Consider the following 27,551-nt stretch of genomic DNA (forward strand, 5'->3'; position numbering starts at 1 on the left):
GTCTCCTCTACATAATTATAAGATAAATGGTGTCTGGCATTCTTTTAACATCTTACTAGAATATGAAATGAGGTAGGACTTGAGTTTATGACTATGCTGTGGTTTATATATCATCCATTTAATAATTTATGGTGTTTGGTCTTTTAGTTTATAATGGTAGTTGACTGGTGAAGCCTACTTACCTTGTGTCAACTACTGACATCACCAAGAGTATCAGGAAATATTTTTCATAGTTTTACATTGACTAAAGACATAAAAGTTAAAGAAGCTCTGAAGTTTAATTATTCAGATGTTCAGTAAACAGGTTGGCTTGAGTAACATTCATACTTTTAAATTGCAGTATTTAACAGTTGATTTGCATTTTTTATTATGCAGCAGACTAGTTGTAATCCTTTTTCCAAAACTGGAAACGCAGACTTTGTGTCTTTTTTTCTTCTTTTAAACCACCCTCCTCCCACCGCCACTCCCCTGGTGTACATAATTAGCTGTCACTGGTCTGTCAGTGAAGTAGTGCTTATTTAAAGTGATGTAATGAACTTTAAAATAATTACTTGATCAAGCAGTCAAAATACATCTGTGTCACCATTTTTAGTGATTGATGCATATCTATCATCATACTCCCTGATTTTAAAATGCACCTTTTCTATCATACTGTGAAATTATGGATATTTGTGCTAGATATTTTAAAGAAAAGTTTACAGGTCTGTGAAATCTAGATGATCAGGGGCTATAATGGTGGTTTGGGGCATAGCTGCTTGAATATTTAATTAAACAACTAATAATTTCCTTGAAATTTTAATTCGTTTGGATTTGTTGACTTTTTGAGGCATGCATTTGCTTTTTTTTAAAATTTGCTTTTTAGTTTACTACTAAAATTTATGCAAAACTTTAAAGGAACATGTTTTAAGTGCTGCTTAATCAAAAATTTAAAGAAGAAAAACAGACCTGGATAAGCAAGCTCTGCCAAGAGGAAAATGGAGCTGTCTTAAGAGGGTTCTCTAATCTCATTCATTTCTCTTTGATTTGTGCTTATTATTCTTCATAGTAGCACTCATGAATTTTGCCTAATGAAAAGATTTGTAAGAGGTTTAGACTTCAACATATGTTTGAAAAAGGTATATTGGGCACAGGTGTTATAAGACTAGTAACAAGTTTTAAAAAGAACAGTTTAAATTGTCTAAAAATTAATTTATCTATGCCCATTTGCTAAGTGATACATAGGATCTTTTTATGGTATTGTAATTTTTGTTCTTAGTTGAATCCAGATTATTATTCCCATGTGTTTATGTATCTAGGAGATCTCTTAATGTTGTTTCAAAACATACTTTACGTCCTTAATTTTGGGGTGTAATTTTGGTGCTGTAATTAAGTGATGTAGAAAGATCCAAGTATTCTTTATTAAATGCACAGTGCTTGGCACAGAGCTGGGCTTTAGAAGTTACTGCTTAAGTGATTAAAGAAAGAGGAATGTTTTTTTAATTGAAGATAGCCTAAACAATTCTTCATTTGAAAGAGGTGAAGAATGGGGATACTTAGATCAGTAGGTTGAATTATGCAGAGATTATTGACCTTTGATTGATTATGCAAAAGTTATTGACATCAGTAGGAGAAGTATATTTTCCCAGTCTTTTTTTTTTTTTCCTCTTCAGCTAAGACAGTAAAAGAGATGATTTATTTTATACAAGTTACATTTAGTCACAACTGAGTACAGAACTAGTCCAGAATATCTCAGGTCCAGGGCAAAGGACCCAAAGGGACTGCTTTGTTAGGAGCAAGGTGGGTCTCTGAAAGGTGGTCTAGGCGATTAGAATGGCCATAGTGTTCCAGATAAATTGAGACACGTTCTAGATTGTAGGCATGCAGTCCAACAGTTTATATGAGTGTCCTTGGCCCATTGTTTCCCTTGTTTTTGGCTTCTGTGGGTGTACAAGTTCACTTGGCCTCTGCCTCATCTTTCTTTTGCGCTTTAGCCTGCACATTTCTTCTTCTTCCACTTAACTTGCACCGTGTGGAGGTTTCTCAGGATGATGCTAAGGCTGAGAACTCTCCCAGTCTTTATATGTGCCTTGATACTGCTGTTGGAGATTGAATCTAGGCTGAATGGATATAACTCAAAGTCAGCATAGTTATTCTCACACCACAGGAAGAATAGGGTGTTTGTATATACTGGGGTTCATTAGCATCAATTTAATGCTACTACTAGCTTTACTTTTATAGATGAATTATAATACGTTCAAAAGTGACATTGCTTATAAAAACCAGCTCATCCTAATCATAAGAGTTTAATATGTACATATTTACTTATTTTATATACTTAGTGTTATGTGCTCTTGCCTGGAAAATCCCATGGACAGAGGAGCCTGGTGGGTTGCAGTCCATGGGGTTGCGAACAGTCGGACACAACTGAGCGACTTCACTTTCACTTTTCACTTTCATGCATTGGAGAGGGAAATGGCAACCCACTCCAGTGTTCTTGCCTGGAGAATCCCAGGGACGGGGGAGCCTGGTGGGCTGTCGTCTGTGGGGTCACACAGAGTCAGACATGACTGAAGTGACTTAGCATAGCATAGCATAGCATAGCATGTACATAGAACGTTTAATATATACACACATAGTCTTTAGTTAAGATTTCTCGTGCTGTAAATTCATAGACTGATGTGTAGTCTGGGGTTTTTGTGTTGGGCTGTCTTCACAGAGGAGATAATACAATGCTTTATATTATCATGTATGTTCACTTAAAGCATTTAAGATTAACTTTAAAAATAGAGCTTGGTGTATAAGAGAATCCAGGCAGGACTCTTGTAGCTCCAGTTTCTATGCAGTAAAGATTTCCTCACCCTCACGAAACTATTATTGGTCATCCATTCTCCCCTTTGTTTCACTCTTCCTGCCTCATTCACTGTCCTTACTGCCAGTACCCGTTCTGTCTTGTACCTCATTCCCTCAAAAGGTTTTATATCTTGTGGTTGTTGATTCTGCTATGCCTAATTTCAGTAATTACTCTTTTTGATAAGTGAAAACAAAAATTGTCTCGGTGGATGCCGTGGACTTAATAGCAGATGTATGGATGCTACCTGTTAAGTAGAAAGAATACTAAGATTGGGAATCAATAGACTAAGCTTCTGTTTCTCTTTGTAACTAGCTGTGTAATTGTATGGAAGTCCATCTTGGTTAAAATGAGACTGTGGAACAAGTTGATTTCCAAGGTCATTCCCAACTCTAATGTGCTTTTTATGATTCATTGAACATTTATTAGGTGCTGGCTTATGTGCCAACACTGGCTTAAAGATACAGAGATAAATAAGTTTCTGGCCTTGAGTAAGTGGAGAAGGCAATGGCAACCCACTCCAGTACTCTTGCCTGGAAAATCCCATGGACGGAGGAGCCTGGTAGGCTGCAGTCCACGGGGTCGCTAAGAGTCGGACACGACTGAGCAACTTCGCTTTCACTTTTCACTTTCATGCACTGGAGAGGGAAATGGCAACCCACTCCAGTGTTCTTGCTTGGAGAATCCCAGGGATGGCGGAGCCTGGTGGGCTGCCGTCTCTGGGGTCGCACAGAGTCGGACACGACTGAAGTGACTTAGCAGCAGCAGTGAATGGTGACAGTATAATGTGATAAGTGCTATAATAGGATGTGCAAACTCCTTTTTGAACAAACTGAGGGGCAGCAATTAAGGGAAGGTTCCTCTTGGAGGTCATAGTCAAGTCATTTCTTAAAGAGTAAACAGTTTACCATGCAAGGAATGAAGAAGGTCTTTATAGGAAGAGCAAATCACAGAGGAATGAGTAAGCAAGCATTGCTTGTTTTGAAATGCCCAGTTTGTTGGGGCTAGGTGAGTAGGGGCTAGATTCTGAAAGGCCATATGCCATTCCAAAGACTTTGGGTTTTAAAGGTTACTTGAAGGTGTTTTTAGTTGTTCCTTTGTGAAGTATTTTGTAAAGAAGAAAGATCATCAGATTTATGTTTTAGAAACATCACTTGCTGGTAGTATGGAAAATGGACTGATGGAAGCAGGTGAAGTTAAGTCAGGAAGATATGCTATAGAGAACCCTTACAGTATTCAGGATGAGAAATGATGAGGGTCCAACTAAGGCAGTATGTTGTTTGGAGTGGGTGTGGGTAGGATGGGCAGTGGGGAGAGAGGGAGAATATTTAAATATGTAAAGCTGGTAAATTTGAAATCATGAAAAAATTGGGGCAAGTGAAAATATGCAAGCTTTCATTGAGTTTTATTTTGAAACTTTTATAGAAAATTTCATTATACAAAATAGAACTCGAATATCCCTATCCTTTCAACAGTGGTATTCAAATGTAAAGCTTCTGATATACTATAGATCTTGCTGTAGAATCTTAGCATCATGAAATTTTGGAGTTAGATCTTAGATATTTAGTCACTTTATAACTTTAAGAAATGGGCTGCTGCTGCTGCTAAGTCGCTTTAGTCGTGTCCGACTCTGTGCGACCCCATAGACGGCAGCCCACCAGGCTCCCCCGTCCCTAGTTAGTCATTTTTAAAGGCAGAAATCATACACTTTTTTTTTTTTTAAACTCAAAATTCATTAGATTGGGACAGCTAAAATGACTAATTGTAGTGGTTGTCATGTATACACTACCCAGATCCCCACTTTAGGACTGAAGGATTTCATTTTCTTAGTTACTGGGAGTGTTACTGGAGTTGTCAGACCTCCCTGGGAATTGCTGCTGGCTGAAGAGAGACACTAACCCACACTTACATTCCCTCCCTTGGAGTATCTTGCATCCAACGACTAGTCCATTAAAGACCTGGCTCTCTTGCCAGGACAACCTTGAAGAGCCATCTCAGCTTGAGAGCTGTGGGGTTGGTCTGAGGCCTTTGCTGTGATAGATCCCGGCCTAATTTGTTCTTCTGCCCCTTCCTTCCTTGCCTGATAAACTTTCCGCTCTCTAACGTCTCACCCAAGAGTTTGAATGTCTAGGAACTTGATTTCCAACGCTGATGAACTTTAAAAACTTCTTTTGATTTGTAACAGATTTGTCAACTTTGAAGGATTTAACATCTATCGGTTTTTCATGTTTATGAGAAATATTCAGGTAAATGTTGAGTCACATAATAATGTAATGAAAGGATGGAAAAAAATTATTAATTTGTGTGTGTGTGTGTGTTGTTCGGTTGTGTCCAACTCTTTGTGACCCCATGGACTGTAGCCTGCCAGGCTCCTCTGTTTGTAGAATTCTCCAGGCAAGAATACTGGAGTGGGTTGCTGTTCCCTTTCCAGAGGATCTTCCCGACCCAGGGATTGAACCCGACATTGCAGGCAGATTCTTTACCATCTGAGCTACCAGAAAAAAAAATTCATTATCAGAACATGTTTTGGTATGGAACAAAAAGGAAAGTAACTTTTATAGTATGGTACACTTTTACCAGTGGTATTCTGAAGTGAATTAATTACCACTGGCTTTGTTAAAACTTGGTATCACTTATGAATTTAGAAGAGTTTGCCAAGACTGACCATATCCTTGCTTGCTTATACCAAGGAGTTGTGCCTATTCCTTGTACAGAGAAAGGGGCAAGCTGATTTGAGACCTAGTTGTATAGTTTGCCTATTTATTTTGGTGCTGTGGGCCTTTTTCTCAAACTTAGGCTGCTTTGTTATTTTTGATGCTGGCAGTGGTTCTTGGTAGAGCTAGGGCATGGCAACAGATCTTAGCTTTGGTATATTAATATTGCAGAAGTAGTGATTTGAATGATCTATGTTAAATCTGTTTAATGAAAGGAACATTTTATGAGTACCCCAAAAGCCATAAATATGTTTACTGAGAAAATACAACTTCTGACATTTTTTTTTAATGCCAGAATTAAAAGCCCTCTTCTAGGTTTTTAAAATGTTTTCCCTTAAGTTAAACCTAAATTTGGTTTACATTTTTTTATTACATTTATTTAAATAATTGATTTTGTTAGGTGTGATAATATTCTGAATTACTTAAGGAAATGTACTTTGTAGTGATTTATACTGATATATAGAGATGACACTTGCTGGAATTTGCCTTGAAATACTTAAAAATCAAAAGATGTAGATGAGCCAAATGTGGCATAATCTAGATAATTATTGAATCTGTGTGATAGGTATTTGAAGGCTAATTTTACTACTCTCTGCCTTTGGAACTACTATAATAAAGTTTCACAAATTTAAAAGCATTAAAAAATTCTGGTATTGAATATCTTAGTAAATTACTTGCCAACAGTTATGTATTCTCAGAAATTCCCAGAAGGACTATTATGGTAATCTAAAACTAAATCTTAAGTTTCAAATTACAAGTATCTTACTTGGGGATGGGAAAAGTTAAGGAGAGGGAGAGTAAAAAAGGAATTAGTTACTTTCATTACCGTCAGGAGTAAAAATGAAATTTAATCTTTATTATTTTTAGGGTCAATATAGCATCATTTAGTCTTAAGGCACATTATATCAAATTCATTTAGTTACAGGACAACTTGCATTATGTAAAGGAAGGTAATTCCTATGATATATTGCTGATTAAGAATTCAGGTCAGTGCAGTGAGAAAACCTTTTGTCATGAACTATCAATTTTTAAGGTCTGAAGATGTGTATTTTTGAGCAAGTCTTTTTGTGCATGAGTTTGAAACTGGATGTAAGCTAAGCAAGTTAAACCTCTTCCCAAATACTTCCCAGTTTTTATGGTATGGTCTACCAGTAAGTGACACACTTCCTCTTGATGCAAATTGCCCCTCCATTTTACTTTATAGGGCAAGATGTATTTTTACCATTTAAAAAGTGTTCTTTGATATTTCTTAATTTTGTAGGGAGGAGTTTCCTTAGGGACATATAGTAAGTATATGGTTAACATTTGGTTCTAGGAAGCCCTTGAACTTTTTCTTCCTTCCTTGTATCATTGGAGCTGCCTTCCTCGTGAAGGGTAAAGAGAACCCTCTGGGAAGCTTCTGAGTATTAGGATACTTAACTGAGTGCATGAAACAGGTTTGCCGATAGGCATCTTCAATTGTAGATTAAAATTTCAAATAACTTAGTTGAGGAAGGGTTGGGCAATCCAATAGGTAATATGTGTCTACATGGCGGAAGTTCTTAAGAACTCAGTGGTGGTAGAATTATGAATTTATAAATGATAGTTTTTGTGTTTTCTAGCCTGTTTTCAGTTCTCAGGATTAGGCATAGTCTAAAACCTCATCAAAGAACACAAATGTTTAGGGGATAAGTCCTTTAAAGGTGCTGGGTAGCTCATGATTAACATGACTGGTGAAAAGAAAATCAGTGATGGAATGAGGGCAAGAGATAATCCTTAATTTTCACTTAGCTTGTATAATCTGCAAATCATTGTTGAGTTGCTAAGTTGTGTCCGACTCTTGTGACCTCATAGACTGTAACCTGCGGGCTTCTCTGTCAATGGGATTTTTTAGGCAGGAATACTGAAGTGGGTTGCCATTTCCTTCTCCAGGGGATCATTCCAACCCAGGGATTGAACCTGCATCTCCTGCATTAGCAGGTGGATTCTTTACCTCTGGCACACCAGGGGAGCCCTTAAAATGATACTCAAATTATGTCATTCTTCATTAGTTATATTATTCCTATAAAGTGAAACTTCTCATCTGTGATTTGGTTATTTAGTGGTTTAGCTCATATATAGGTAAGTCAGAATAAACACTTGCTTCTTGCTCTTTGTTGTTGCTGTTGTTTAGTCCCCTTCTCTAGGGGATCTTCCCAACTCAGGGATCGAACCTGAGTCTCCTGTATTGCAGGCGAATTCTTGTACTGCGGAGCCGCTGGGAAAGCTCTTCCTCTTTATTTACCAGTTTCCAAACTTAATGAGCAGGTTCACTAGCATCCTGAAGCTGATTTTCTCCCTTTTTAAAAAAATGAACTTTAGAGATTTGAACTTTTTTAGGTGTGCTTTTATATTCCATTGCATTTATGCATGCTCAGATTTTCTCGTCTTTGGTCACTGGAAGTCTCTTCAGGTTTGCTCCTGAGTCTTTTTAAACATTATCCTGATCTTTGATAGTTTTCTTGTGAAATTCCTAGCATAAGATAATCAGAATTTACCTCTTCTAAGTTATGTCACAGATTTAGAATCCACCATTTGCCCTGATCCCTTTGAACAGGAAATTGTTTTTTAGCATTATTAACTGAGTTCATTGCTGCTGTGGTTGGTTCCTGTTTCCATGCCTTTTCATGGAAAAGTGTATAGTGCTAGGAAATATGTATGTCTCAGATAAAAACTTAAGTTCATATTGATAAATCCAATTGAAATTCAGGACTACCAAATTTTTAATTTTAACTTTCATATCTTATGACATTTTCCTTCTTCTTACTAAAAAAATCAGGATTTTCAAGAATGTCAGCATTTACTTTATCTCACAATTAGACACTATCACTTTATGGTAACTATCAACACTACCAGCAACAAATATAATTTCTGAAAACAAAACAAGGATATAAGGACTAGAGTCAATTTTATGTTTTAAAGTTTAATATTTGAAATAGTTAACTGAAATGGTTATACCATCAATTTGATAAATTACAGTTACTTGTTTTGCTTTTGATTTGTAGGCGTTTCCTTTAAATGTATATAATTATGTAAAATATTTACATGATTTGCAAGTTAAAAGTTATAAAACAATTTAAACCCAGAATGCTGCTGCTGCTAAGTCGCTTCAGTCGTGTCCAACCCTGTGCGACCCCATAGACGGCAGCCCACCAGGCTCCCCCGTGGACTAGTGCTATCCCAGGTCATTTCTCTTTTTTCAGTCTCCCCATCTCAAGAGGGTAACATATTTTATTTTTTAGCTTTACGCTTTATCCTTTTAAGTGTGTACACATCTCTCTCTCTTCGTATTTTCTGTACTCTTCCTTAGATTAAGTCAAGGGTACCTTAAAGGATTCCTGCATTGGATGGAAAGCAGGTTGGACTCGGTAACTACAGAGGCCTTGCCTTAAGATGTTTTTATTTATTTTTTTAAGTGTTGTTGGAGCCATCACCACGAAATGATGTTAGAACATTTTAATCACCTCAAAAGTTCCATTGAGCCTACTTAAAATTATCCCCTGCTCATGCCCCTAGACCTGGGCAACCACTATTTCTGCTTTTCTGTCATTTCTAGACATTTTATATAATTGTTGTGCTTAGTCGCTCAGTCATGTCTGACTCTTTGCAACCCTTTGGACTGTAACCTGCCAGGCTCCTCTGTCTGTGGGGTTTTCCAGGCAAGAATACTGGAGTGGGTTACCATTTCCTTCTCCAGGGGAATCTTCCTGACCCAGGGATTGAAGCAGCATCTCTTGTGTCTCCTGCATTGCAGGCAGATTCTTTACCCTCTGAGCCATCAGGGAAGCCCTTTGGGTCATCAGGGAAGCCATTATATAAATGGGATAATACAACAATGTATGCTTTTGCATCTGCCTTCTTTCACTTAACATAATGTTTCTGAAGTTCATCATGATGTGGCATGTACCAATAGTTGTCATAAATGCTAAGCATTATTCTTTTGTATGAATATATCACATTTTGTTTATTCTCTAGTTGATGGACATTTGGATTGTTTTTGTCTATTATGAATAATGGGCTTTCCTGATAGCTCAGTTGGTAAAAAATGTGCCTGTGATGCAGGAGACCCCAGTTTGATTCCTGGGTCGGGAAGATCCCCTGGAGAAGGGATAGGTTACCCACTCCAGTATTCTTGGGCTTTGCTTGTGACTTAGCTGGTAAAGAATCTGCCTGCAGTGCGGGAGACCTGGGTTCAATCCTATTCACAAACATCTCTTTATATGGATGTATGTCATCTGTTTTTGAGTAGGCTCCTAGGAGTAGAATTGCTGCTTTGTATGGTAAGTGTATGTTTAACTTAAAGAAACTACCAGACTGTTTCCGAGTGTGATTTATCATTTTATATTCTTACCAGTGATAAAGAAGGGTTCTGTTTCTCTACATTTTGGTCAGCTCTTGATATTATCTGTCATTTTGAGTTTATCCATACTAGTAGGTGTATAGCAGTATGTCTATATAATATATTTGGCATATTTTTATATGCTTATTAAATATTCATGTTTTATTTAGTGAGATGTTTATTCAAATTTTGTTTGATTTTTAAATTGAATTGTCTTTTTATTGATTTATATGGAGTTTTTAAAATGTTATAAGCTCTTTATCAGATGTATGGTTTGCAAATATTTTTTTCTCATCATTTTGTGGATTATCTTCTTGTTTTCTTAATGGTGACTTCTGAAACACAAGTATTTTTATTTTTTGAATATGTAGTCAACTGTTCACAGTTGACAGTTTTTTTCTTTTTGTGCATTTGATGACACGTCTGACACTGCCCCAACCCAAAGTCACAGTTTTTTTCCCTCCATTTCTTCTGCTTCTGACTTTCAGCATAGATTTATATCTGTGATCTACTTTTAGTATTTGTGTCCTGAATGAATCCTCTTCCATCTTAGCAGCTTCCTGTTCTCACAGGGTAAACACCAATGGAGCTGGGTGGTTGGGGAGCCCCAGAGCAGAACCCCACAGATCCCCACTGCCCTCACCTGAGATTCAGCAGGTTTCACACATAAATGCTTCTCAGATGGTTTTATGTCTTTGGTTGTGAAAATGACTCTTTGTCAAAAATTTTCAGGTTTATAGTTGCTTTTAAGGGAGAGGGTTTGCTGATTTCACCATCTATAACCAGAAGTACCTTTTGTCTCAGTCTTAAACTATGTAATGTTTATGAGAAAACAAATGCTGCTTTGAGTTAATTATTATTTGTCCTGAATTGGAAACCAGTGAACAGTTGTTTCTTTGGGGACTAAGGGTAGAGATAGGGACTGGATCTAGTTGTTTCCCCCTTTCTGACTCATTTTGTATAGGTCATTTATAATTTAGGAGTTATATTGAGTTGAGTAATCACTTTCACCCCCCCCTCCCTTTCACTTTTATATTATATTGCTGTACTTGGATACTTGACCATGGTCATTTTCTATTCTGACAGAAAATTTTGAGCCCAATATTAAATTCTTTTATTTTTTTAAGCTACATTTAAATGTAGTTCTTTTTGTTGTTACTGTATTTTGATCTTCTGTAAAAGGATTTAGTAGTATTTCCTTTTTTTAAATAAATGAATATAGTTCTTTTTTCATCATAACTATATTTTGGTCATCTCTTTTCTAGTTTATGACTAGTATATACAGTACCATGGCTTGCAGTTATACTTTTTTCGTGAAGATACTTTTGTACTGATGATTAACGAACACCCTCAAACAATTTCTGATGAGGCAAGGGCTAACCTTTTTTGGGGGGCTTTATTTATCTACCCACAAGGCCTCAAAAGATTTCCAGGAAACAGTTGGCCTGTCGTTACCTAACTGAATCTGTTGAATGAAACAAAACATTGAGTTTAAGGAAGAGAAATGAGTAAGAATAAGAATAAGAATTAACTCTTGCTCTTATCTTTTTCCCAGTGTCTAGACAATTGTTGTAGTAGGTCGAGGTCCCAAGGGTTATAAGCCTGGTTTGTACTTTTAGTGACTGATCTCCACCTCTTTATAGCCTTTGGAGAAGAGAGTAAGAAAGTGAGCCAGAATATACCATTTTGGGGGAGAAACAGACAGAGGAAGATCGTTTGAGATAAAGAAATGGGGAATATAGCATGGAAATGAAGTGAGCTATTGAGTATTTTTCTGTTTCCTGTAAGATACATTTTTTTGTATCCTGTTTTGTTATCTGGTCTGGTGAGTTTAATCCATCTTAATTTTAATAGATTACTTATAATCTCAACTTCAGTATATAAAATTATAAATTTATTTTACTAAAATCTTTGCTTTCCTCCTTTTTCCCTCTTAGGACATTTGCTACAAGATCCTATTGCACCCACCAACTCAACCTGCCAACACTATGTCTGCAAAAGTTGTAAAGGCAAGAAAATGATGATGAAACCTTCATGTAGCTGGTGCAAAGACTATGAGCAGTTTGAGGAAAACAAGCAGTTAAGCATCCTAGTGAACTGCTACAAAAAACTATGTGAATATATAACACAGACTGCATTGGCACGGGATATAATAGAAGCAGTCGACTGTTCTTCTGATATTTTGGCTTTGCTTAATGATGGATCCTTGTTTGGTGAGGAGACGGAAAAACCCTCAGATTCATCCTTTACTTTGTGTTTGACACATTCCCCCTTACCTTCAACCTCAGAACCCACAGCTGATCCTCAAGCTAGTTTATCTCCAATATCTGAAAGCACCCTCAGCATTGCTATTGGCAGTTCTGTTATCAATGGTTTGCCTACTTACAATGGGCTTTCAATAGATAGATTTGGTATAAATATTCCTTCACCTGAACATTCAAATACGATTGATGTATGTAACACTGTTGACATAAAAACTGAAGATCTGTCTGACAGTTTGCCACCTGTGTGTGACACGGTAGCCTCTGACTTATGTTCCACAGGCATTGATATTTGCAGTTTCAGTGAAGATATAAAACCTGGGGACTCTCTGTTATTGAGTGTTGAGGAAGTACTCCGCAGCTTAGAAACTGTTTCAAACACAGAAGTTTGTTGCCCTAATTTGCAGCCCAACTTGGAAGCCACTGTATCCAATGGACCGTTTCTGCAGCTTTCTTCGCAGTCTCTTAGCCATAATGTTTTTATGTCCACCAGTCCTGCACTTCATGGGTTATCGTGTACAGCAGCAACTCCGAAGGTAGCAAAACTGAATAGAAAACGATCCAGGTCAGAAAGCGACAGTGAGAAAGTTCAACCACTTCCAATTTCTACCATTATCCGAGGCCCAACATTGGGGGCATCTGCTCCTGTGACAGTGAAACGGGAGAGCAAAATTTCTCTTCAGCCTATAGCAACTGTTCCCAATGGAGGCACAACACCCAAAATCAGCAAAACTGTGCTTTTATCTACTAAAAGCATGAAAAAGAGTCATGAACATGGATCCAAGAAATCTCACTCTAAAACCAAGCCAGGTATTCTTAAAAAAGACAAAGCAGTAAAGGAAAAGATTCCCAGTCATCATTTTATGCCAGGAAGTCCTACCAAGACTGTGTATAAAAAGCCCCAGGAAAAGAAAGGGTGTAAATGTGGGCGTGCTACTCAAAATCCAAGTGTTCTTACATGCCGCGGCCAACGCTGCCCTTGCTACTCTAACCGCAAAGCCTGCTTAGATTGTATATGTCGTGGCTGCCAAAACTCCTATATGGCCAATGGGGAGAAGAAGCTGGAGGCATTTGCTGTGCCAGAAAAGGCTTTGGAGCAGACCAGGCTCACTTTGGGCATTAATGTGACTAGCATTGCTGTGCGCAACGCTAGTACCAGCACCAGTGTAATTAATGTCACAGGGTCCCCAGTAACGACGTTTTTAGCTGCCAGTACACATGATGATAAAAGTTTGGATGAAGCTATAGACATGAGATTCGACTGTTAAATCAGTGGGTCTTTAAACCTACCTCTGGTAGGAAAATAGCTACAGTTTTACGGCAGCTATGGTTTTGTTGGTTTAACTTGCCGGAGCTCCTGCATATAGATCACTTGTATCAAGTGTTTTCATTGCTAAGTTATATGTGTTAGTGTCGGGGAAATAGTTTGCAGATAATGGAGGAGTAACCCTACAACTATATGTCCTTAGTTCTTACAGAACCTCATAGTTTGAGAACAAATGCTGATGCAACTGATTTATACAAAATGAACTTTGGCAAGGAAAATAACATTAACCTCATTGTTTATGGTCATGCTTTGTGCATAATCAAAGTTTATGATTAAATGTAAGGAAGTGGTATCTAGTCAGTCCATAAGGATTGTGCTCATATTTTGTGGAAAAGTAGCCATTAGTTTGTTCAGGAGACTCAGTGCTACCTTGAGATGCCATTGATGTTTCTCCTGTTGAAAAGCTGATGTGTCCAGCTCAACCTTTGTACTGACATAATACCATTTCTGATCATGAAAATTGGCTACTGGTGTATGTAGCAGTTTTTAAATCAGCAGTATTATGAAAGAAAATTTGCCCCTCATTAGAATGTTGAAAAAAAAATCTCTTTTAAAAGTGAACAAACTGAAATTCTGTCAGACTGTGGATGTTTAGCTGTTCATGCCACAAAACTCTTCTGAGTTGAATCCCATTTTTAGTTAAGTCTGACTCATTTCTAGGGGGAAAACTCTAAATCTTTCCTTCACTTTGAGCAATGTTCTGATTAGATAAATGAAGTGGAGAAGAGTAGTTTTATTCTGAAGGTAATTGAATTTAGACTATACTATGTGACAGAATTTTAAAAAATTATACAAATGTTTTATTTAGAAATTGGGATTTACTTAAAATAATTTTGGAATAATGCTCCAAAACTTACTCAGATTTATGCATTATACCTGTTGCCACTGGCCACTTCAAAGTGATTTTTTGTTTCCTCTAATAGTTTGCCACAGACTTTAGTTTGGAGATGCTTTTTCCTTTTTTTTTTTTTTTTTTTTTAATAGGGTGCTATTCGTTGTGGAGACTTCATTATAGAGGCCTAATAAAAATGCCTTTTTATGAAGCCTGTGCATTTAGGTAGGTTTGAAGCTAGTTGGATTTTCTTTAGAATACTCTTTTGCATGTAAAGCACAAACTATGTTTCAGTTTAAATCCTTGTCTTCCCTGTAATTTTTATGGGGGAGATAAGTGAGTCACAAACATTCTTTTGAAGGGAAATCTAGTCAGTTGCTTGAAAGAGCACACACAGCCCAAATAAAACAAGGACTGACTAGGTTGTAAAGCAATGACCTTATGATTTAAAAGAAGAGTTGCTGCTTTGACAGTGCTTATTTAAAGAAAAATACTGCTGGAAAATTTTCAGTTTCTACTACGTTCACCATCTTTTCTGAGATCTGACATATGCTGAAGTTATGTTTTGATTTGGCACACAGCATGTTCAATGATGGTTACTCACCTAGTACAAGACATGGAGAAGAAACCTTTGGACACAGAGCAGATGACACCTCCTTCTGTTTTGTAGTGTATCCTGGTGTCATTTTCTGTGAATGTGGTCAGGTAGAGTTGTTTTTGTTGTTGTTGGGCTTTTTTTTTTTTTTTTTTTTTTTTGTCTCTTTTGGTGGGGTGGGGGTGGGCTAAAGCCATAGGAAGAAAAATGTGATGTATGTGTCCAGTATGTACTATTTTGTTTTTGTTTTGCAAGAAGAGTTGAACTATTTTTGATAACAAGAGTAAATGGTGGAAAATGCTTCTTAGTTGTCTTGTCTTTATTTGCTTTCCAAGTTTTGGAATTTTATTTAATTCCTCTGAGTGTTAGCAGTGTCTTATGAAACATGTATTTGCCTAAAGTTTGTAACAGTTTTACGTTGGACGCAGATGCCCTGCTATATAAACTTGTAAATCTGTTCTTTATTCACTAATGATCACTGCAAAAATGACTAGAAATAACGAGATTGTACACATGGATGATTAGAATATATTTTGCAAATCTCCCAAACTTTCCTAATATTATGATCTTAAAATTCCTTGAGTACTTTATTGCTTCCCAAGTTTGATAATCTTAGTTTCGTGTTTTTTGATGCATGGGAGGTTGGCAATATAGACAAAGTGAAAATCATTAGTATGTGAGGGCCTTGATTGTTATGTAATATTGCCAATGATGAATTCAGGTTGTTTTTAGCACAAGTTTCTCTTTTTTATGCTGGTATTCTCACTGCCACACTTTTGGAAACCTGTATTACACCTTAAATCTATCAATAAATGTTAGTTTTCTAATTCTATGTTGTAGAATACTGAGGAGTTTGGGATAGCATGCTTTGAATGGCCTGTATTATATACGTTTGGGGAAGAGTAATTAATTACTGTGCCTTGATTTTTATGTTGTTTTTCTTTATATGGTGAATTATTTTTAGGAATGCTCACCAATGGCTAACAATGGATAATTGAGAAATTATTACTGAAGTAATTGGATTTACTTCAACAGGATTTAAAAGCACCAAAACAATAACAGCATTTAATATGACTCATCTTCATTTGTTTTTTTTGATTCCTTGTAATTACCATAAGTGATCCAATGATCTTTCACCTTAGGCAACAGAAGTTTTACAGCTGACAGTTGTAGAACTAATCTTTTTGATTAGTTTCCATAGGTCTACACTTCTAAACAGAGAGGCAGTACAGTTCTAGGATACAGAATTTCTTCACTGTGTTCTTAGTTTTCTTAAAACAACTTGATGGTGACTAAAGCAAAGTAAAAGTTTCATAACAGATGAGAAATAAAATTTTCCGTGTATTATAGGCAAAAAATATAAAATGTTTTAGAAAATACTAAGTTCACAGTTTGGAATTGGAATCTAAAGTGTGGATGGTATTTTTCCTCCCTCTTTGTTAAAAAAAATTTAGGTATCCAAATAACAATTACACATTCTTTAAACAATATATAAGGCTAAATTCTCCTTTGATCTTGTGAACTTCTCATTCCCAAACCCAAATTCCCATCCCCAGAGGAAATGACTTCTTAGTATGAGGTGTTATCTTTCCATATCTTTCTTTATAAAGTTTTCCCAGAGGTTCAAAGAGTTACTTTCTTTGAAACTCAAGCTTGTTTATAATGCTGTTTTCAAACATAAAAATGAGTTGCAAGTGTCATTAAAACCAAAAGTGTGTATTTGACAACTTTATTTAGTTTTGCAAAAAGGGAAAAACAAAAGTTAAATCATGCAGGCTTCTCCACCCAAACACACCGTAACATTTCCAAAGTTGAGCAAATGACTTCTCTCATTTGATCAGCCTAGAGTTTTAGAAACACTTTGAACAGTACACAATGACATAGATAAGATGCAGGGAAAATACACATAATTTCATTAGTTCGATTACCTTGACAGTTAATGTTAAGCTCTGAAACTTATATCTCATTGACTAGCTTTAAGGTCATACCTTCAATTTAACTTTTATCAAGGAATCTTGGATATTGTAACAACTTGAGATTTCTAGTTGGGCAATAATGATTATGTTCTGCATGATCTTTACCAGAAAGTCAAATATATCCTATTTTAGTTCCTCAGAATTCACATTTCTTATATTTAATACTAAGAGGGGAATACAATGAAACACATTCTTGTTTCTGAAAATGTGTTACTTTGGATGACCTAAATTAAAAGCGCTTAAGTGGAATGATACTGGTAGCTATACTTTTATAATAATTACAGGCTTTTGAAACCAAATATTGACCAAAATGAAAGCAAGATGACTTCAGTAAGGAGAAACAAGGTAAAGTACAGCCATGTAGTTTAAAAAAAAATGTGTGTTGAAAAACTGAATTTTTGCTGAACCTTAGAAATAGTTTAGACCATTACAGCTAAAACCTATAAACCATATCCGACTTCTAAAAACATTTCCCATTTGAGTATTTTTTATCTGAAAAAAATTTGTTTCCTTGTAAAGGCTGAATGGGGTAGATGGCAAATTTTATGTACTACAAAAATACTTTTAATCCTAATTTCCAATGTGTTTAGATTATTGCATGTAGTATTTCCTAAAAATTTAGTCACTTTTAAGGTTTTGTTTCTTTGTGAGCTATTAGAAACGAAGTTTTTTCTATAATGGTTAAATTGAACGTCAGTTCTGATCATGAAGGTAAAACAACAGAAAACTGGGAGGATACTGACAAAAGGATTGCTAAATCTGTTAATAACTGTACGAGTTGATGGTGTATTTCCTAGATTCTCCTTTTCTCCACTTTTTGCCAATGTTTGATTATTTCAAAAGTTTGGCCTTCACACCAGCAAGGGATCCAGTGTGGGGTGGAAAGGGAGCTATTCTGACATTTAGGACTTGTGGTTAAAAAATCCAGGGAAAAACTTCAATGACTTTATACAGAGGTGGATATTAAAAAGTTTCTGGGAGGTTTCTTTTATACTAGCAGACATTTTCATCCTTTTTAATAGTTTATTACACTTTGTCTTCAACAATATTGTGAGATTTGACTAGCCTTGTGGTTTGCTGAAAAGTACAGTATTCTGCAATAACCATGTCTGCTCTCTAGTAAACATGAAGTTGCTTTCTTTTATGGGTAGCATCTCTGTTTTCTCCCATTTTTGTGATAAATACTGAAGTGGATGCAGTATTTTGAATAAGTTATTTTTCAACATGAAGGAATAATGTTGAGATAGAGGCCTTTACTGTTAGCCTAGTCTAATATTCAGTGATGAATATGTCTAGTAAGAATTTTCATATATAATTATTTAAGCCTTCAAGTAGGCTTTCTGATATGAAGTACAGATGGGACACTAATTTTTAGATTAATAAATCACTCAATAATTCGCTACAAATGTTAGATGAGTTAAAAGGAAACTTTTTTCCCTCCCAATTAGGAGTCATATTCTGTACTTGTCCTCAGTTAAGTTTTTCTTCAGGTTTTATATAGGATCCACAGTCAGGATGGGGGGAAGGTTTAGAGCTTGCTAGCAAGGTTGGAAGGCCCAGTGGTTATAATACCTGAGGATGTAAAGTGACTAGCAGTTTGGCAGGTCATTGTGAAATTACATTAAGTTCAAGATCTTTGAACTCCAGTCAGTACACATACAATTAAAAGAAGTCTCTGAGATGTTTTGGCAGTGCTTTTATTACCAGGGCTAATTCAGTTCTGGAGGCCCTGACTGCTTTTTCAAGTTCCAGAATTTCTTGACTCAAGTTTTCTGCAAGTGAAGGTTTCTTCTGGGCTCCATAGGAGCCCTGATGGGCCTCAGCGATACTGGACAACAGAGGCAACTTCTGCTTTTGTGCAGAGCCGTGCTTGGCACTGTCCCCAAGAGATCCTTGGTACATTCAGGGTGAAGAGTGCTGATTCACAGACGTTGGAAGGTGATGTATATATCATTTGCTTCTGAGGAAAAGCTCTGTAGGAGGTTTGAGGCAAACTGGAGGAGTCTCCCAAATTGGGTATGTGTATCCAGAGCTATTGCTCAAAAACTTTAACAAGTTCCTAGTGCAGATACACACTTGCAGAAATCAAAGCTTTTAAAATGCAATATGCAAACTAGAGCATCTCTTCACAAAAACATTTTTTTTGAAATACGTATCTCCCTTTCATGTAGCCACTGGCAACTATTCTTCATCCACTGACTGAAGCTTTCCACATTTCTCTGAAAGGCTTGAGGTCACTATTTTATTGCCTTTGTTTCCAATTTCAGAGGGAGAGGGAGGCTCTTCTGTTTCATAATCTTCAAAGGAGCTGAAAGAACAAAAATGAGTTACTGATTTTTTAAAAGTTTTAATGTTTGGGTAGAAGTCAATACAGCAAACTACACTGAAGATCAGCTAGCGAAAGTACCTTGCTAAATGGCAGCTATAAACTGAAACACCCTGGAAGAAACCATGCCCTGGAACAGAAAACACATTCTCCCTGTTCCTTCAAGCTCATGTTAGAATATGTCGAAATGTGCTGAATCAAGCTTTCCCTAGAGGCTTTGATGGGAATGAAAGCATTATGGATTAAGGGTATGAAGTCTGGAAAGTATGAGCTTTTACATGAATGCTTTCACTGAAGTGGCTTTGATGCAGAGTGGGGAACTTTCTCAACTCTAATTGCTTTATAGCTTCCATGGCTTCTAAGAAATCTGTGTACATAGAGCTGATTAAAGCTTACTCCTGGATTTCGTTTCATTCTTTACAGAATTCCACAGCATTTTCCCTCTGCTCACCCCTGTTTAGAGTTCCATATCCTCCAGACTAACCCTCCTGGCTACTCCAGGCATGGATGACAAAATATTTTATCTCCTGGGAATGATGGCTGCTTCACCTGTGCAGAAATTTCTGGATATATAACTTTTTTGTCAAAAAGGTACCAATACTGGCTGATGACACCCCCCCCAAAAAAAAAAAAAAAAAAAAAAAAACTAGGTTAGGACTACCCAGTAGGTGGCACTTACTCTTTGAGGGTAGAGAATGTTACATTTTTGTTAAAAGCATATCTGATGTTTGGAAAACTGCTCTGAGTACCCGTTGATGATCCTGTCAGAAATCATTTACAACTGTCATTTTGCAAAAGCTGTCCATACTTAATTTCTGTTTGCACTCTGTCATCTCCTAGAGGCTGCACTATAACTGGTATATGAATAAGGAGACAATAAGAGTAATTTTGCTTTAATGGAATTGAAGCAGGGTTGATGGAAGATCCTCCATTTCTGGGGGGAAACACTCAAAAGTTAATTCTACAGATGCAGCTACTTATTTCCCATCAGACTGGAAGACATTTTCTTCCTCTTTGTGATCTAATTTGCTGTTTGTGAGTGCTCTCAGTGCAGATCTATGAATGAATTAGAGTTAAGTTTGAGCTGAGACTATTCAATATTCAATAAATATTTGAGCTTCTGTTGCTAAGCATGAGCCAAATGCTAGGTATACAATGGTGAAAGAGACTGACCAGCCCCTTCCTCACAGCTTACAGCCTAATGGAGACCATCTGGAATAGTGGTTAAGTGGTTTAGCTTTAGAGTATGGACTTTGGAGTCAGACTCCAAAGTAGAGTTCTAATCTTAGTTTGGTCACTTAATGCTACTTTGGCCATGTAAACTTAACCCCTCTGCCATCAGCTTCCTCATTCCTACCCCATTATATATGGGCTTTCCTGATAGCTCAGTTTGTAAAGAATCCGCCTGCAATGCAGGAGATCCCGGTTCGATTCCTGTATTGGGGAGATCCGCTGGAGAAAGGATAGACTACCCACTCCAGTATTCTTGGGCTTCCCTTGTGGCTTAGTTGGTAAAGAATCGGCCTGCATTGTGGGAGACCTGGCTTTGATCCCTGGATTGGGAAGATCCCCTGGAGAAAGGCCAGTATTCTGGCCTGGAGAATTTCATGGACTTACTAGTCCATGGGGTCGCAAGGAGTAGGACATGGCTGAGTGACTTTCACTTCACTTCACCCCATTATAAGGGTTGAAGAGAGATTAGGTGAGAGAGAAAATACCACATTCTAACGGTGGAGAAGTACTGGGGCTTACTGAAGCAGAATGGTGACACCTAATCCCATACTAGGGGACAGGGTTTTGTGTAATTTTTTTTTTTTTTTTTAACAAAAGATTATGTGTGTTTTCCCACTGTAGCCTCATGTAGAAATGGAATTTTTAACAACGGATTTGATTCAAGCTAGTACCTAAACATTCCAATGCGTTGTGGGTTGGATGTAGTGGAATGTCACCTGCATTTCTTGTACTTTCAAGGCACCAAGAACAGTAATATACATAAAGCCTTTGGAGGAATCTTGGGTCAGGGGAGCTCATTCAGAACCTCTTGTCAGTGTGCTGATGAATCTTACCCTAACTCAGTAGTTCTCAGCTGGGGTTGATTCCCCCCACCTTGGGGGTCATTTGGCAATATCTGGAGACATATATTTGTCATTAACTGGGCAGGTCCCATTGGCATCTAGTGGATAGAGACCAGGGATGTTGCTAAACATCCTACAACAGAATTACCCAGCTTAAAATATCCGTGCTGTTGAGAAATCCTGCTCTAACTTGCCTTGTAGTGTCAGTGCATCCCAGGGTTCTGGACCAAGCTCTTCTCACTTTGTACTTCCCTGAGCAATCAGTCTTATGGCTTTATCTACACTTGTGGGTTCTAAACGTACATGTCCAGCCTCAGCCTCTTTTTAAGCCGAAGACTGCCATGTATCCATCTGTCTAGTATGTGGCTCTTCCCATGTGGCAGCGTATACAAACCTGGACTCATCCTACCTACAACCCTGGTTTTCCCTATTGTAGCAAATAGTACCATGATCTACCCACTCAAAGCCATAAATCTCATTACTTCAAGCTCCTCTTCCCTCCCCTCTTCAAATCCAGCGACTCTCCTATGACTTCCAATAATACCACATGCATACAGTCTTGTCTCATCCTCTGCATTGCCACTAATTGAGTAAAGGATGTTACACTTTCTTGCTTGGATTACTGCAATAGTTTTCTAACAATCGGTCTTCCTGTTTTTGCTCCTATCACATACCCTTGGCTCTTGCCATACCAGACTGTTTACAGTGTCAGAATAGGTCTTGGGACCTAATGCCACAGTAGATGTTTTTCAGGGGCCTGCAGTGCTCTTCCTGCTTGGTTAACTTGTGCTCATATTTTAATCTGAGATATCATTTAAAAGGTTCTTGATTTCCAGTGCGTGAGCTTCCACCATCTCTTATTTAGATGTCTGTAATGGCCTCCTTATTTGTCTCCTTGCCTCTGTTCTTGCACCTCTCCAACCTAGAAGACTTGCTTGACTTTTTTTCAATAGCTCCCCCAGGCCCTGCATGATCTGACCCTTGCTAATCTTTCCAGCTATGATTCCCTCTTTCTCATTATATTCCACCTATACTGGCTTTTTAAAATCTCATCAGCACCATTTCCTGCCTCAGAGCCATTGCACACATTTACTCCTCTGCCTAGAATATTTCTCCTCCCTGCTTTTCGCATAACTTTGCTTCTCAATTTTTAGGTTCTCATCACTGTAGAAAATTCTTCCCTCAGCTCCCTAGGTTGCAAGCCTGTCTCTATTACTGGTTTACCCTGTTTATTTTTCATAATTATATAATTAAATGTGTCATGCCCACTCAAATGTGAAATGTCCATTTTGTAACACACTAATTTCCTTGGGTTATAGTATAGTGACTGACACTAGCTGCTTAAAATGCGCTGTTGAATGAAAAATGTCTTAGTGCTCTTTCAAAATAATGTGTTGAGTTGTTGAGGAAGGCTGGAGTCAGTAAAATGGTGAGGGTACAGGAGTCATCTTGAAGTCACCAAAGTCTTTATCTTGCTCTCCAGGAATTCCTGAGGGAGAAAGAATATTTACCAATTGTCTTCTAAATGACCACTTCCAGGCTTGCTTGCAGGTCACTGGAATGCCTCTGGGCTCAAATGAAATTATTTTATGATGTATTCCCTGTTCATTTAATTGGCCATTTTAAACTGAGTAGAGGGATCAGAGGATTAAAGAACTCATAGGGTTCACAAACAGTTCACAAAGAAACCCTAGGTATCAAATTGAGCACAGATTCTTTAATTGAGTAGTAACAGTATTGTTAGCATAAGGGAAAATAATGATTCATGTATTTTTTTTTAAACTTTATTTTGTATTGGGGTGTAGCCGATTATTGATGTTTTTGAATTGTGTTGGAGAAGACTTTTGAGTCCCTTGGACTGCAAGGAGATCAAATCAATCCTAAAGGAAATCAGTCCTGAATATCCATTGGAAGAACTGATGCTGAAACTGAAACTCCAATAATTTGGTCACCTGATAAGAAGAACTGACTCATTTGAAAAGCCCTGATGCTGGGAAAGATTGAAGGCGGGAGGAGAAGGGGATGACAGAGGATAAGATGGTTGGATGGCATCACTGACTCTATGGACATTGAGTTTGAGTAAGCTCCAGGAGTTGGTGATGGACAGGGAAGCCTGGCATGCTGCAGCCCATGGGGTCACAAAGAGTCACACACAACAGAGCAACTGAACTGATAGCCGATTAACAATGTTGTGACAGTTTCAGGTGAACACAGAAGGAACTCAGCTATACATATATGTGTATCTATTCTCTCCCCAAACCCCCTCATCCATGATGCCACATAACATTGAACAGAGTTCTGTGTACAATAGGTCCTTGTTGGTTATACATTTTAAACATTGTGGTGTTTACAGGTTCATGTATTTTTGCTAGCAATATGGTAGCCTTTAGAAACCCGTGTCCCTAAGTTTCCCCTTTTAGAAACTGTGTCCCTAAGTTTCCCATTTCAGATGAGCAATTTCTAGGCAAATGTATTAAAGCTAGTTCTGCAGATTCCTGGGATGGAAGTATAATAGCTGGAATGAACAGAAATAATGACTGGCACATGTGTGGTCTGACAAAGGATTTGTATGCAGTTTTAGGATGTTGTCTGCGGGTTATGGTTTGATTCCATTTTGGGGATTCTGACTTTACAGGGGCAAAGGGATAGAATATTCAATTCAGGGCTTGTCTGAGGAAATCTAAGATACATGGTAGCTATAAGCACAGAATAAAATGTTAACTAGTCCTCTTAGTTTGAAGTCTATATTGCTGTAGAAATAGGAGTAGATGAATTTTACCCTTATACTTTTAAGAACAGATATCCTAAGATATCCCTGGTGGCTCAGACAGTAAAGCGTCTGCCTGCAATGCGGGAGACCTGGCTTTGATCCCTGGGTTGGGAAGATCCCCTGGAGAAGGAAATGGCAACCCACTCCAGTATTCTTGCCTGGAGAATCCCATGGATGGAGGAGCCGGATAGGTTATAGTCCACGGGGTCGCAAAGAGTTGGACATGACTGAGCGACTTCACTCACTCATCCTAAGCCATTTACATAAAATGAATTATCCGAAATACTTTAGAAGTTGGATATTTGGTTCAAAGAATTTCCTTACTGACCCATTCAATCACTTCAAATTTGGTAAATTTCCTAATATGTACCATTTACTTTTCTACCTTAGAAAGTTGATCCTATTTATTTTTTGATGGCTGAGGATCTCTTGCAGTTCCAGGTCATGAGTCATCAGTAATTCTTATTTTGGCTGTAGATATTATAAAAATTTTGGATTAAATATATTCTAATTTTGAACTTGAAGGAAGGGACAGAGTTCAATTCATTTTTATTACCAGCCACAGTGCCTGGCATAAATTAGATACCAGTGCATATCTACTGAAATAAAATTTATTTAATTTTAAACTTCTCTGGTCTTCTGACTAACCTTCTACAGTGTCATATTTTCCAGTACTAATTGAACTAAATGTACATCTCATATAAATAGTAATTCAATATATGTTTATATTTAACATAAAGGAGAAATTTACCTTTAAAAACATCCAGTGGGAAATAATTCTAAATTATCTAAATGTCCGAAGGTAGGGAATATGGATGTGTCAGTGCTTGAGAGAATACTCTGACGCAGTAAAAGTCATGTTTTTGAACACACTAGTAACATTAAGCATCAAAAAGAAATACACCAAAGTATACATAATGGTTATCTCTGGATGACTGAACTGAGGATGATTTTAATCTTTTTATATTTTTCAATTTTTCTTCAGCAAAGCCTGTCTTTCTCTACTAATCAGATAAAGACTCAGAAAACTGTGTTTAATCTAGGTTAATCAAATGTAAAGCTGTTGGTGAAATACCAGAATATCCTGTAAGAATGTATTTTTAGGATAATGTGAAAGACTCTTAACTGAAAATCTGAAGTAATCAAGTTTTTGTGAGATTGGTAGAGAAGTTTGTTTCTAATTATTACAGGTCCCAGTTTCTCAAGATAGCAACATGGAGGACCCTTTAGCGTACTTTTCACAATTCTTGTGGCGTTTTAAACTTTATTGCAAAAACCATAAGAAAGTTAATTATAAATTAATTGGGTGTCATAACTTGTTATCTTCGTGTATGTGACATGTTTAGTTGGCCAGAGGTATGTAACTGTTACCCTGTTTCTGGCTTCCCCTATGACCTTGGCTGAATTTATACAAATGCTGTTGTATGCTGTTATCACGCTGTGTGCTAGATGGGGTAATTCACGGTGTTTGCAAATTCATACCTAAGGAGACCCTTGGCCCTCCGTCACCTCACTAAAATATGGAGTCATACTGCATTTCTCATTGTTTCATTACTAGGTTGCTTACTGAAGGTATTACCCAAGCAACAGCCTTGAGTCAGGGAGATACAGGTACTTGGCCCAGGGGTGGCCTGTTATGTGAAATGGTAAAGTAGATAGAGAATTTCAAGTTGTTTTTTGAAGGTCAAGTTGTCTAGGCTTCTGCAGTTATCCTTGTAGTGAAGGTGGCTGCCAGATTAGTGCTACCTTCTGTGCCACTCAGTAAACATTTGCTGAGGCTCTCCTACTTCCCAAAGAGTTTGCCCAGTGCTGGGGCTACAGGATGAATGAAACAGGTGCTCTGCCTTAAAGGAGCCTGTGTTCCAGTGGAAACACAAACAGGTCCATTTCCCCCAGCATTTATATGCCAGATACTGTTAGATACTGTTCAGTTCATTCGCTCAGTTGTGTCCGACTCTTTGCGACCCCATGAATCGCAGCACGCCAGGCCTCCCTGTCCATCACCAACTCCCGGAGTTCACCCAAACTCATGTCCATCGAGTTGGTGATCCCATCCAGCCATCTCATCCTCTGTCATCCCCTTCTCCTCCTGCCCCCAATCCCTCCCAGCATCAGAGTCTTCCAATGAGTCAACTCTTCGCATGAGGTGGCCAAAGTACTGGAGTTTCAGCTTCAGCATCATTCCCTCCAAAGAAATCCCAGGGCTGATCTTCAGAATGGACTGCTTGGATCTCCTTGCAGTCCAAGGGACTCTCAAGAGTCTTCTCCAACACCACAGTTCAAAAGCATCAATTCTTCAGCTCTCAGCCGTCTTCACAGTCCAACTCTCACATCCATACATGACCACAGGAAAAACCATAGCCTTGACTACACGGACCTTTGTTGGCAAAGTAATGTCTCTGCTTTTGAATATGCTATCTAGGTTGGTCATAACTTTCCTTCCAAGGAGTAAGCATCTTTTAATTTCATGGCTGCAGTCACCATCTGCAGTAATTTTGGAGCCCCAAAAAATAAAGTCTGACACTGTTTCCACTGTTTCCCCATCTATTTCCCATGAAGTGATGGGACCGGATGCCATGATCTTCGTTTTCTGAATGTTGAGCTTTAAGCCAACTTTTTCACTCTCCACTTTCACTTTCATCAAGAGGCTTTTGAGTTCCTCTTCACTTTCTGCCACAAGGGTGGTGTCATCTGCATGTCTGAGGTTATTGATATTTCTCCCGGCAATCTTGATTCCAGCTTGTGTTTCTTCCAGTCCAGCGTTTCTCATGATGTACTCTGCATATAAGTTAAATAAGTGATAATATACAGCTTTGATGTACTCCTTTTCCTATTTGGAACCAGTCTGTTGTTCCATGTCCAGTTCTAACTGTTGCTTCCTGACCTGCATACAGATTTCTCAAGAGGCAGGTCAGGTGGTCTGGTATTCCCATCTCTTTCAGAATTTTCCACAGTTTATTGTGAAATCTCTAATTCTCATGCAACAGATGTTTACTGTGTGTCAACTGTGTGCCATGTTCTGGGAATGAAGGGGAAAGAGGCAGCCAGTGGAACGCTCATGTACTGCTGCTGCTGCTAAGTCGCTTTAGTCGTGTCCGACTCTGTGCGACCCCATAGACGGCAGCCCACTAGGCTCTCCCATCCCTGGGATTCTCCAGGCGAGAACACTGGAGTGGGTTGCCACTTCCTTCTCCATGCTAATGTACTACCTGACTAAATTCTAGTTCAGAGAGGTTATGTAATGTGGCCACGATCACAGAGGTAATAATAATTTTTATTGTTTAGCCGCTCAGTCATGTCGGACTCTTTTGAACCTCACGGACTGTAGCATGCCAAGCTCCTATATCCATGGGATTTTCCAGGCAAGAATACTGGAGTGGTTGCCATTTCCTTCTCCAGGGGATCTTCCCTACCCAGGGATGGAATCCATGTCTCCTGCACTGCAGACATTCTTTACTGTGGAGCCACTGGTGAAACCATGGTACTAATAA

At 37.9% G+C, this 27,551-nt stretch overlaps 2 protein-coding genes across 7 annotated transcripts in view; one reads left to right on the forward strand and one right to left on the reverse strand.

Annotated features, from left to right (window-relative positions):
* Window positions 1–15,745, forward strand: part of MSL2 (MSL complex subunit 2) — a 33,953-nt gene extending 18,208 nt beyond the window's left edge. Inside the window, exon 2 of the mRNA XM_006050825.4 lies at window positions 11,836–15,745. Within this exon, the coding sequence (XP_006050887.2) occupies window positions 11,836–13,427 (1,592 nt within the window). The 3' untranslated portion in view covers window positions 13,428–15,745. The remainder of the gene's footprint in view (window positions 1–11,835) is intronic.
* An 883-nt stretch (window positions 15,746–16,628) lies between these two features.
* PPP2R3A (protein phosphatase 2 regulatory subunit B''alpha) overlaps window positions 16,629–27,551 on the reverse strand; it is a 223,965-nt gene continuing 213,042 nt past the window's right edge. For all 6 annotated transcript variants that reach the window (XM_025291381.3, XM_025291375.3, XM_025291369.3 and 3 more), the window contains one exon: window positions 16,629–19,197. In XM_025291381.3, coding sequence (XP_025147166.2) covers window positions 19,071–19,197 — 127 coding nt within the window. In that variant the 3' untranslated portion in view covers window positions 16,629–19,070. The remainder of the gene's footprint in view (window positions 19,198–27,551) is intronic.

The sequence above is a fragment of the Bubalus bubalis genome, chromosome 1 (assembly GCF_019923935.1).
Source record: "Bubalus bubalis isolate 160015118507 breed Murrah chromosome 1, NDDB_SH_1, whole genome shotgun sequence".
In the NCBI taxonomy this organism is placed as follows: domain Eukaryota; kingdom Metazoa; phylum Chordata; class Mammalia; order Artiodactyla; family Bovidae; genus Bubalus; species Bubalus bubalis.